At 42.6% G+C, this 12958-nt stretch overlaps 1 protein-coding gene across 2 annotated transcripts in view; it reads left to right on the top strand.

The window, feature by feature from the left end:
• The window catches only part of LOC144703284 (transducin family protein / WD-40 repeat family protein), a 34103-nt gene that overhangs the window by 18618 nt on the left and 2527 nt on the right, over positions 1 to 12958 (top strand). For both annotated transcript variants that reach the window (XM_078575429.1, XM_078575428.1), the window contains 5 exons: positions 8993 to 9265; positions 9366 to 9605; positions 10793 to 11107; positions 11189 to 12319; positions 12745 to 12801. In XM_078575429.1, the coding sequence (XP_078431555.1) occupies positions 8993 to 9265; positions 9366 to 9605; positions 10793 to 11107; positions 11189 to 12319; positions 12745 to 12801 (2016 nt within the window). The remainder of the gene's footprint in view (positions 1 to 8992; positions 9266 to 9365; positions 9606 to 10792; positions 11108 to 11188; positions 12320 to 12744; positions 12802 to 12958) is intronic.

Below are 12958 nucleotides of genomic sequence, written 5' to 3'. Positions count from 1 at the left end.
AAAAAATATTTTAGGTGCCCCAGTCTTTTGACTTGAAAATGTTGGTCTAAATGTTGTTCCAAACATTTCATCTCTTCTACATTATTTCCTGTAATTATAATATCATCTACATATACTATCAAAATTGTTATCAGTCCTTGAGACATATGTTTGAGAAACATAGTATGTTCCCCATTACATTGTTTGTACTCAAGATTCTTCATGGTTTGGGTGAATCTCCCAAACCATGCTCTAGGTGATTGTTTTAGTCCATATAGAGACTTCTTTAGTCTACATACTTTTCCTTGATTTACTTTATCTTCATAGCCTGGCGGAATATTCATGTAGATTTCCTCTTTTAGGTCTCCATGAAGAAAAGCATTTTTTATATCATACTGATTCAAAGACCAATCTAGGTTTACGGCTAAGGAAAGTAAAATTCTGATAGTATTCATCTTTGCTACTGGAGCAAATGTTTCCTGATAGTCAATCCCATAGGTTTGAATATATCCTCTAGCTACAAGTCTTGCCTTGTATCTTTCTAGACTACCATCTGATCTACATTTCTGGGTATATACCCATCTACAACCTACAATTTTTTTCTCCTTGGGACGTTCCACAATTTCCCAGGTATTATTTTGTATTAATGCCATCATTTCTTCATTCATTGCCTCTTTCCACCTGATATTCCGCATAGCTTCCTGTGTAGATTTGGGAATATGGATATCTTGGATCTTTGTAAGAAAAAATTTGTATCTAGGTGATACCTTTTGGTAGTTGAGATAATTAACCATCGAATAAGGAGCTTGTTTTACACAAGCTCTAGTTCCCTTTCTCAGTGCTATAGGCCAATCATCTCCTCCACCATCATTAACTGTATTTTCATCTCCAGATATCACTCCCCCTTGATTAGAAACTTCTCCCCCTTCACCTAAGTCTATGACTCCCGTGTGGTTTTTCTTCTTTTTCTCATTGTATTTCGGATACGGAGATACTTGATGTGAAATTTTTAAATTTTCCACTATCTCTGTTTTTACTAGGATGGCATAAGTCATTACTTGGGTGACTTGACTTTCCATCTTCCAATATGGGTTCCTCAGACTGATTCGATCAATTGGATAGATGTAGGATCAGCCTTTTGGTCACTATCAGGGGAATTTTCCTGGATGGCTGAACTATGATTCTTATTATTGAGTAATTGAGATATCTCACTATGAGCCTCAGTTCCTTGGGGTTTATAGTAAAACGATTTTTCATCGAATACTACATCGATTTTTCATGTATTTTCCGGTAATAGGGTGATACGACTTGTATCCCTTTTGAGTAGTCGAATATCCAAGGAAGACACATTTTAGTCCTTTCATAGACCATTTGTTCTGTTTATGTGTATGGTTGTGCACATATCCAACACAGCCAAATGTCTTGGCTGGTAAACCAGTTTTAAGTTGCACATTTGGATAGTATGTTTCTAGTATTTCTAGAGGACTTTTGAAATTTAAGACTCTAGAAGGGAGACAATTTATAAGGTGTGTGGCTGTCATTACTGCAAAGCCCCATAAGCTTGCAGGAACATGATAGGATTTCCCGGGCCCACGTGGGGGCATTATCGTCATTTGGCTATGTTTCCTTTATATAGCATAGCCCTCCTTGTGGGAGGGAGGACTAGAAGTTGATATTGAGTGATTGTTTTCCCTCCCCTCCTCTCATCTTGCCCAAGCTCTATCTTTCTCTACGGTCCCTGTCATCGTGATCGTCTCTCCCTCACCGCGTCTTCAGACGGCTCGTCTCTGGCCGATCCCTAACCCCTCAGCTTGGCCTTCCCCCGACCATTCCCGTTCTTCTCTTACCCCGGGAACCTCTCATCCTCTCCACTCTCCTTTGGACAACGATTTTGAAATTGAATCAATTGCATTACGATTTGGGCGATTTACATTGCACAAGATACGGTCTCAAATCGGGATCGTATCAGAACATTGCCATGGATAAGGAGAGTTCTCCCCTTATCCACAATATCTCCTATTTTCCTTTCAGCTAGACCATTTTGTTGTTGGGTATATGGACATGAAGTCTCATGTCTTATCCCTTCAGCTCTGAAAAACTCCATTAACTCATTATTAAGGAAATCTTTTGCATTGTCAGTTCTGAGTCCTTGAACTGGATACCCAAATTGTTGTTTGATGAGGTTACATGGTCCTTTCAGATTCTTGGTAACTTCAGTTTTATGTTTGAGTAAAAAAACCCAGCTATATCGACTATAGTCATCGGTACATACTAGGAAATATCGATGTCCTAGTATCTCTAGTTTGGGGGATGGTCCCCAGACATCACAATGGATCTTTTGAAATGGTTCGGTCATTCTAGTGGTACTAGGAGGACAGGGAACTCTTAAATTTTCCCAATTGACAAGATTCACAAATAATGTTTTCTACAAAAATTCCCTTAAATAAGTCAGGGTACATATGTTTTAGGAGGTGATAAGAAGGGTGACCCATTCTTTGATGGATCTCCATAATAGAGTCTTGGGATGATATAGTTGCAACCTTGGGTTCATGATGTAATACGACCTGCCGGGATCGGTCGGCTCGTATTACGCCACAGGAATCGATGGACAGGTTCGTGATGTTTATATGAATGTATGCGCAAAAGATGGAGACCTCGAATGAGCAAATATGACTATCCACAGTGTAGGGAGATAAATCCACGACGATCAATGGCGAGATATTGATCCTAGATCAAACTCCCAATGACCCGCTGGACCGACTCGACGACTAGGCAGTGAGGGGCGTTAGACGGCCCTAGGGCGTTCGGCATCTAAATCACTGATTATCCTATCAACCACAAGAAGGCCCTATCTCTCGACGATGGTAGCTATCCTATTCGTAGATTATATAGAAAATGGGCAGTGGACGAGATAGCAGATGACGACACTGAAAGCGGTCATAATACTGGAAATGATGGAGGGGAGACGAGAAGGTACCTTAATGTCGATAGTCTGAGGCGCCGTTCACGTCAGAGTCAATGTCGAGGAGGGAAGTGACGACGGATGAGGAGACTGGTCGGAAGGGCGCAGGACCGGAGGACGCTGTGACCTGGCTTGCCCAATGGGGTTTCACGCCCGGCCTTCGTGCGGGACGTGGGTGCCGGTCGGCGTGAACACGCGGGCGGGCGCGCGGCGTTCGGTGCTCGGACAGGCGCACGGGCGTGCGGCGTCCTGGCAGGCGCGCGGGTGTGTGGCGCTCGGCGGGAGCAGACGCGCAGATGTGCGGCGCTCGGGCGTGGGCGCGGGCGGCCCGCGGCGAGGGCGAGCGTCTGAGCGCGGCAGGCAAGCGGGCGCCGGTGTCTGGCGGCGAATGGGCGTGCCGTCGTGAGAGGGTCGCGCGGCACGGGCGGTGGGTGAGCGCTGGCCGTGCGCGGGGGCGACCAGCGTCCAGGTGGGTGACCGGCGCGCGCGGGTGGGCGCCTTAGCGAGGGCTGGCGAGCGAGAGTAGATGGCACACGGAGAGGGCGGGTGATTGAGCGCGACAGGGCGGAGGCCGGCGGAGTTGGCGGGCGGCGCTGGCGGAGATGGTGATCGGCAGATCTTGGAGATGGGTGGAGCGGTTCTTGATGGCGCCCGGCAGAGATTGATCCCAGGAAGAGGTCCTTCTTGGTCTTCTTGATCAGAAACTGCCCCGAGAAGCCTTCAAGAACGTAAGTTTCTTGATGATTCTTGACAGCCTTGGTGGGATCTGGAGGACCCCGTGGAAGGCAAGCGTCGGCTCCGAGTCTTCGGCCTCGGGCTCCCTCGGAGTGTTCTTGACAAGGAAGTCTTCAGCTCTAGGCGCGGGCGACTTTCTTGAATTTCTTTCCTCGTACCGGAGTGATCTCGACGGTGCGCTTGAACACGTTCCCCACGGAGTGATCTCGACGTGGAAAATTGCAGGCTCTACACCACGGAGTGATCTCGACGTGGGCGGGAATAGCCAATTTCCCTCTACGCTCTACTCACTACGATAGGTGGAGACAAGAGTTGTAAAATTCTTTCAACAAATGACTCAAGTGTTCTCTTGGGCCTGCTATCCCCTTATATAGTGAGGGTAGGTGCCAAGTGAACGTGGGGAGAGGACGAACCGTCGCGAGACGTGGTTCAGCCTCTCCTTACAATTTGAAAATAAAATTGAAACATAAAAGTAAAAGACGAGGACGACGCCCAACACCGGCCCAGTCCATGAAATCCAAAAACACAAACAAAAACATAAACAAAAGCAAGTAAGATAGGGATGCTTACGCGGGGTACTTAAACCCCGGGTGGCGAGCATCGGCGCGAGCAGCTCGGCGAGGCTGATGTCGTCCGGTCGTGACGTCTCCGGGATGGTCCCCCATCAGTTCATCTCTTAGCAGAGTGCTGGAAGACTTCCAAGGTAGGTAGTAGAGGCCTTGTTGGACTTTAGCTAGTCCAATCTTCCACCCTAGGTCCTTATGACATAAGTAGGCATCCAGATTATCAAATAGGATATTATACTCCCTTACTTTTGCAAGCTTTTGTACAGAGACTAGGCTTACAAACAATTTTGGGACATGAAATACATTTTTTATTTCCCCAATGGGTTGGATGTTCATATTTCCAATGCCCACGACTGGAAGTAGTGTGCCATCAGCAGTTTGAATATGCTTGCCAGGAACAAGTTTTTCATATGTCATGAAGTTTTCTCTTCTTGTTGCTCCTGAGTCTAGGATCCAGGCTTTTCCTGGATTCCTAGTGAAAAAAGTAATATGAGTAAGAATTTCCTTTTTACCAGAGTTAGCCATGGATGTCGATCCAATGACAGCACCAGAGTTGATGATTGTCTTCAAGGTCTGAAATTCTTGAAGCATCTTCTGGACATCCTGGGCTAAGGGATAATTATCTGAATTTGTTGCTCCTTGTTGAGCTAGGTGCGCTCTGGCAATGTGTGGTGGCTTTCCATGAAGCTTCCAACACTGATCCTTGGCATGGCCCCTTCTTTTGCTGTAGTTGCAAAATAATTCTTCTTTGTTCAATTTTTCAGTTCCAGCAGGAATCTGACTCTATGTAGCATATGCTGCACTCTCAATAGTGCTTCGAGATGCATTCAGACGACTTTCCTCTTGCATGACCTTAGTCACTGCCTGGTGAAAGGTGGGCTCCTCCTCCCTGTTATATAATTGACTTCGGATTATCTCAAATTCAGGTCGGAGCCCTTGTAAGAACTGACAGCTGATTTGTTGCTTCATGTGTTCTGGCGACTGGGTCTGTTGATGGTGGCCGGCAGTGATCCAGCTCATTATGGATCTCCCTCAGCTTGTTTGAGTAGGTCAGAACATCCATATCTCCTTGCTTGAGATTATAGGCTTTTACTATGAGATCAATGATCTTCGTCTTGTCATCTCTTTTTGAATGACTTCGACGAATTGCTTTCCATAACCCTTTTTCTGTCTCTTATGTAGCATATCTTGCTATTTTCTCTGATGAAATGGAGTCTAATAACCATGCAAAGACAAACTCCTCCTCCATTATCCATTTCTGGAAATGAAGATGAGTTTCACAAGGACCTTCTTCTGTGAGATGACATATAAGTTTCCTGGGCCTCAAAGCAGCTTGAACATTTCTCTCCCATAATAGGAGATTATTCCCATTGAAGATATTGCATTTGGCAATTACTGGGAGAGGTGTAAGCCATCTATCAGGAAGTAAAATCTGATTACCTGATGATGGCCCCATTTGAGAAGTCGAGGAGAATTGTGCAGTTTCTTCTGCCATGACTTCTTAAGAAAAATAGAATGAGTAGAAGATCCTCCCGTGGGATGAACTCCAGCTCCAGTGATCTTCAACACTTCTCAATCAATCACTGACCTAGCTCTGATACCATGTTAAATCTTGTAGCACAGTGAGAGAGAGAGAGAGAGGGTGAAGCAGAAGAAGGGGAAGAACAAGAAAATAGGCTTGTATTAAGAGATAAAAGGATAATTGAGGAAATCATAGTTTGTCCCTCTTTTATAGAGGGACAATCAGCCGTTAATAACGGCCAGTTATAACGGCTATTAAAATTAGCCGTTATTCCGACAAGGAATCGGGTAATGGGTCTACCCGGACCTGATAAGGGAAGACAGAGAATTTTTTTATTTTAGGCTTATAATTTGCCTATACATTCAACACGAAGCATCAGCTCTTCACTGTCGAAGGCATCCTCTGATGACTGGCATTTGCTACTTTATTGTCAACTCTCTGTCATCCATCTGGTGTGTCTTTCTTGTGTTATCATCTGCCTTTATCTCTGGCTCATCTCCAAGCTTTGAATGAGAAATTTATTCTTCAGATTGTGGTGGAGTGTTGAAGATAAGGGTGTTTTGTATAAAATTGTATCCGGGCTCCCTACTATTTAAGGAGTGGGAACCTTTCTTTATAAAATCGAGTTTGTCTTACTAGGTTTCTATTGTCTTTCTCCAATTCCTAGGGTGGCAGGGTCCTGCTTCCATGCTCTCTCTCCATGCTCTATCCCTTTTGCTTCCATAATCTCTGTCCAACCCTCTAGATTTCTACTATTAGTTTTGCCACTTCAGCTATGCAGGTATTTTGGTCCTTCTCTTGGATGTGTACTTCTCTTTAAATAGATACTTCTCTCTGTCACATGTACCCCTTACGAGGGCATCTGAGCATTGAATCGAATGGTTGCAGTTATGTTCTCAGTTTCTCATCTCAAGTCTCAGTTCTCCTCAGAAAGCCTTAAAATCCACTTCTTTCACAATCCTCTCTACTTCATCGCATCTCCATGCGGATCATCCCCGCCTATCCCTGCCTCTTTTCAGCATTTCCTCTTCTCCGGTCTGTTCAGACCTAAATCAAGGTTTGTATCAGCTCATTATTGTGTGTAAGGGCAAAGGGTCAGGCTATATGTATGTGAGAATTAAGTCATTATTATTCCATATTATTTTAGATCTGCTTCATAGGGTACCACAAAATTGGAAGACTTGAAGAAATAATAAAAAAACTTCTAACAGTTAAAAGGTAGGGTCTTCATTTCACCTGGTGAGTGTTTATCATTCAGATAAGGTACGATAAGCCAATGTGTATGAAAGAGAAACAGAAATGCAATGTGCTACATTCGAGAGCTTTCCTCTATGCTCATTAACTTAATAGTCTGCATTTGTGAGCTGTGGCCTTTCTTTGGAGGAGGAGGCTCAATGTGCAGAGGCGCTGGGAACACCGATCGGTAGCCTCCCTATGAGATACTTGGGTCTGTCGTTAACTAGAGGGTGGATGACTAGGGTGGATTGGCTGCCAGTGATAGAGAAGGTCGAGAGGCGATTGGAAGGATGGCAAGCCAAAGTGTTGTCCAAAGGCGGTAGGTTGGTGCTACTGTGGGCAGTCCTGTCAGCAATCCCTAAATTCTATCTCTCCGCATTCAAGATGCCTACTGAAATCGGCCAGAGACTCGAAGGCTTGATGAGACGCTTCCTCTGGAAAGGCACTTGTACCGACCAGAGTCGAGGGCTCGCACTGGTTGCATGGGATACCGTATGCAGGCCCACCAAACATGGCGGACTAAGAGTATTGCATATCCAAAGCATGAATACGGCATTATTGGCAAAGTGGGTGAGGAGGATCATGCAACCAAGCGATGACCTCACCATACAGATTTTGAGGGACAAGTATGGTCGGGGATTGAAGTGGGATAAGAAAATAGACCCAATCAAGGGGGCGTCAGCATTCTGGCGAGGCCTCAGACAAATCTTCCCAAATTCCAGGAGTTCTACTCTGTCCGAATAGGCAATGGCTATTTGCACTCGCGCATTGCCCCGAGGCTACAGTAGGTGAATGCTAGGACAGTACCTGGAATCTGAGGTTTGAAGGTGCCTTGTCAGACCAACGACTAACTGATTTCTTGGGCTTGCAACAAGCTCTAAGTCAGATCCACCCTAACCCGGGGGAATCTGATGGTTCGGATTGGACAAGAGCTCCTTTCTCAGTGGGGAAAGCCTATGCATGGATCCGACAGGGCAACGAGGAAGACACAAATATGATCCAGGCGTGTCGAGCCATCTGGCATCTTAAGGTTCCGCTTAAGGTCAAGATTTTTGGGTGGCTCTTGCTCCGAAAGAGACTGATGACCCGCGTCTTTCTCAAGAAGATGTATCCAGATGCCCCGATGGTATGCATGTTGTGCACGAGAGACGACGGGATTTCAATCATTTATTTTTTGGATGCCCTTTCGCACGCACAGTTTGGGCCACCCAAGCACAGTTGGCGGTGAACGGGTTATCAGAGGAGGCCTTTTGGGAGTCCATGCAGAGGACCGGTCCCAAACGTAGAGAAGTGGGGGCTTGAGCGCTGACAGTGCTCTGGGGAATCTGGCTACACAGAAATGAGGTGATCTTCCGAAGGGGGAAGGCCTCTACAGACGGGCTTGCCCATGAGATAGAAGGTCTCATAGCATCATGGTTTTCCTTGTGACGGGGATGGAGAGGGAAGAGGAAAATGTATACATGTAATAGAGCCCTAGGGCTCGAACCATGTACTTGTCAAGTGGTTACCGATTTGTTCGGGTGACCGCCTCACATGTTTTCAAAAAAAAAAACTTAATAGTCCATCAGCCTCTCCCATTTGTGCGCCGGCCCACCCCGTTTCCCATTAATGTTCCCTCATACTCAGCATTGACAGTCCACTACCCCCAACATCTTCCCCGATTCCGCTACTCTTGGTTTCTTGGTGCCAACCCTTAATCCTGAGGCATCTCTTTGTTCTTTAGGGGTTAGTAGTTTTCCCAAGTTTGCAACATTTGTAAAGGGGATTTATCAGTATTTTCATCTTGCGTCTATTTTCTCTCTCACAGACAGCCACCTTGTCCTCAATGGGGAACAGAGAAAATTGTGGGGACAGGATCGTGATGTCCAAGTGTCAAGAATTTCTATCTGGCTTCTTGCTTTATGACTGCACAATAGCGTAGATTGCTGTATTGATGATTCATTAGAATACTTTTGCATCTTTGGCTTGTCTCACAATCATTTGTATGTGCAGGAAGACAGAAATAAACTAGCTGCTTTAAAAAATGCATATGTCCTGATGGGAAAGCACCAACTAGAGCTAGCTGTTGCCTTTTTCTTACTTGGAGGGGATGTGTCTTCTGCCGTTAACGTCTGTGCGAAAAATCTTGGGGATGAGCAACTTGCTTTGTTGATTTGCCGGCTTGTTCAGGGCTATGGTGGGTCTCTAGAGAATGAGCTAGTAACAAATATTTTGCTACCAAATGCGATCCAAAAGAACGATTTTTGGCTTGCAAGTGTGCTAGAGGTTGGGAAGTTTGGAGTCCTCTTTTAATTTCTATGAATTAATCATTTGATAAACTATAATTTACTCAACTTTTTAGTTTTCTCTGAATTCCTATCTGCAGTTATCATTGGGAAACTGGACTAACTCATTCAAGAGGCTGCTCGCACTGAATGCAGATGTTCAACATTATGAATTACAATATTCTTCTATTACATTCTTGGATGCAAACATCAGCGAATACCTTGAAATGCTATCAACAAAGATTGGTTTACGGGCTGCTGTAGGAGATCACCAGTCATCCGTGCTATCAAATTGGGCGAAATCAATGCGCATCATTGCATCCTTCAGATCTGGGTTTTCTGTAAGCATATCTTGAGTTACTCCCCCCATAACTTGGTCACTGAAAGCTACTAATCATTTATTTTTAATTATTTGCTTGATGTTTTTAGTAACCAGTTTTTGAATTGATTGAGGGTTAGGCCATAAAAATGCCTCTTATTTCTTTTGGATCCATTCCTCAGCAGAAAGTATCATGAGCATTGAAGTTACTTGGTTTTTCCCCATTTTGGCCACCTGAAGTTTGTATGTTCATTTAAAAATAGATCGGATGGTTTCTTTCTAGTTCATAATGTAGTCATGTCTAATCAAGACATCGTCTAGAATTGTCATCCCAGATATCCCTCTTAAAAGCTGAGGGATTATCGTATGAGGTTATGATTTGATTCAGGAATTATCAAAGAGGGAAAGGTTATTGGATAATTTTTCCTACATTTGTCCTCTCAAAAATCTTTATGATCTATAAATACAGACGTCAGAATACATCCTTTGATATTTGGCGTATGCTATTTTCTTGAGGAAAAAATTGATCACGGGGATAATATACTAATATTGAAGGGAATTATTACTATCAATAGTTTGGTGAATGTTTATCATAACCTCGAACATAGATGTTTCTTTTGGTAGCGCAATGTCTTATTTATCCAAAGCAAGAACCACATTATTAAGCCTATTTCTTTTGATATGTACGCTTGATGAAGGTTCTGCTTGTCCTGAAAAACAATCTTTAAAATTTTCTCATTTTTGATTTCTCATTTCGTCCAATATGGGAAGCTACGCAATTTTTCCGCCTTAAATCAGATACAACGAAAACTTACAACTATGTTCTCTGTCACCTTTACTTTTGACTCCAAAGTTCTGGTTCTGCAAACATCATGAAAATCACTATAGGGTTCAGCTTCTTCCATGATTTTAATGTGAAACCATTTATTTTCTGCCTGGATTCGGCAACTGCATGATTTTAAAGTATAGTTTTTAAGTTTCATACGGATGGAAGTGTATGGTTTTCTCAATAATGAATAGCCTAGTGTACTAGTTATGTTTTTTAGCATTTCACGTTATGTTATGTATTAATTTTACTTGATCTAAATTGTTAAATGATTTTTAAATATTTAATGCTCTATCATTTTCTGGTCCAGTGAAGCATTGGATTTAATTAGTCATGATTAATTATTCAGACTATATTTGCCTAAATCTGTTTGTTTTTTTTAGCTTGAAGCTCTTGACTCTACATCTTCTAGCTCTTACGAGGGCAAGGGCCCGCTGACCATGGTGAAGGAAAATCATCTCAGCGGAATAAATCCAATTTCAGATTACGGTTGCAATTGGGTGGCGGAAGATGTCGCAATAAGCTTAGACCACAAGTTTAAATTAAATATTGCAATGCAGTATCTTTCGAAATTGGTGATGGAGCATATCTGGGAGGAAAATCAAGAGAAAATGGCAAAATCTGCGTCCCATATTTGGTTTGCAGTATCAAAGTTAGCTGAAAAGTACTCAATAGATCTAGTTGAGCTGATGAACTTGGTAATATTCATTTTCATTATTCTGCATTTGAGGAAAAAACTCTCTAAGCCTGACTATCATTTTTGTGTTCTAACTTTACAGATATTTCTTTATGCCAATAATCATATGTTCCTCTCACTCGGATATCATGTAGTACTCCAAGCTACTTCTCAAAATTTTTCTGAAGATGTTGAACTCTTGAATCGACTGGGAAAATCTATGGAAGAAATCTGTATTTTTGTTAGTCGGTATGTTTCATTGATCGGATTCACAAATACAGTGAAAGTTTCGGATTGTCGACCAAGCAGTAGCAAAATCATGAACAGTCAGAGCAACGATACATCCTCAACATTGAGAAGAATCATCAAATATTTAACTGGGTTTAAATTACTTTTGTGTTCATCTGCTTGTAAAACCTCCCATATTCTTGATTTCCTTGAAATATTTTTGCATTTATCTTTGGCATGGGTTTGTAAAGATCTCAAACTGCTCACTTTACTTACCCTTCCAATCCTTAATTCGGTCAATGGTAAGGAATCTTTTCCTGATGTCTCGGAATTTCTGCGTCAGACTTCATCATTTGCTGTATTAAGTGCTTCTACCAATCACGAGGAGGTAAATCTGGAATCTTTGCATGATGAGTGCCCGTCAAATCATTTGCTGTGCTTGCCGCCTGATGATGAACAATGGCTGCTTATCAGTTTTTCGCTATGGAGAAAATTTTCTGCTTTCTTTAGAAAAGAACTTGGTCTTCTTAGTTTTGAAAGCAATGAAGATGACAGCATTGCTTCCTTCCACCCTGATTTGTTGATATCATCTCTCGATTATATTTCTTCCACCTTGAAGAGATATTTGAGATCACTGCTTAATAGGAAAGTGGAGCTGGGGGAAATAGTTGGCATATTTGGTTGGCTACACAAATACAAAGAGTCTGGACCGAATATGTCTACTCTGCAACTAACGGAGGATGTCAATGAAAAGTCTCTATTACAAAAACTCTGGACAATTTCTGTTGATCATGAAGAAATACAGGCATGCTTCTCCGCTGAAGAAATAAATTTCTTCCATTCTGATCGTACGAAGCAGAATGTTGTCTGGAATGATATCATTGGGGGTTTATTGCCGGAGAGCTCAAATGACGATGAACAAAGACAAAATTCTTCTGTCTCAATCAGAGGAAACATTTTTTATGACTCACATGAAATGTATAAAAAAAATGGGGAACTCTTCGAGGTAAATGCTTTTCTTTTTTTTTGAAAGATATAGATGCTTTCATTTTTAAAAACATTCTTATCTGCACATGCTACAACCCATAGCATAACCTTCTCTATTTATGATTTTGTTCAGATTATTACCTCTCTGATCTGATACTTCAACCGTTGATTCTTAGCCTACATTGTTCGAGTATTAAATTTATAGATTTATTTCAAGCAAAAACTAGCTTCAACATGGAATGTATGGTTGAAAGTTGATGTATACATTCTTCTGGCATCATGTGTATCAAACACAGAGTATTCTTTTGGACTTTTCTAAATTCTTTCCCTGGAATTTCCTTTTTTCCCCTAGTTGTGTTCTCTCTTACATCATTACCCACATTCTTGGTGAGATATCATGTCTTCACTCACTTTTGGCAATAGCTCACTGACTTCTTGGTGCAGGCTATATCCATCAATTCTACAGATGAAAGCCAAGTTGCTCTAGCAAGCAATCGGAAGGTGAGTATTCCTTGCAAACAACAGTGCATGCGTCATGGGTGTTTTTTATGTCTCTATAATTATAGTGATTTTATTGGATTATGTATTTTTGGGCTGTCCTATCTTTAAGCCGCTAAAACTTTGCTCAAAGTGCAGTGATTCTTTGCACCATATATGT

Source organism: Wolffia australiana, chromosome 5 (genome assembly GCF_029677425.1).
Source record: "Wolffia australiana isolate 7733 chromosome 5, ASM2967742v1".
Taxonomy (NCBI): domain Eukaryota; kingdom Viridiplantae; phylum Streptophyta; class Magnoliopsida; order Alismatales; family Araceae; genus Wolffia; species Wolffia australiana.
Note: the sequence above shows the minus strand (reverse complement) of the source record. Positions and strands in the feature narration are given on the sequence as shown.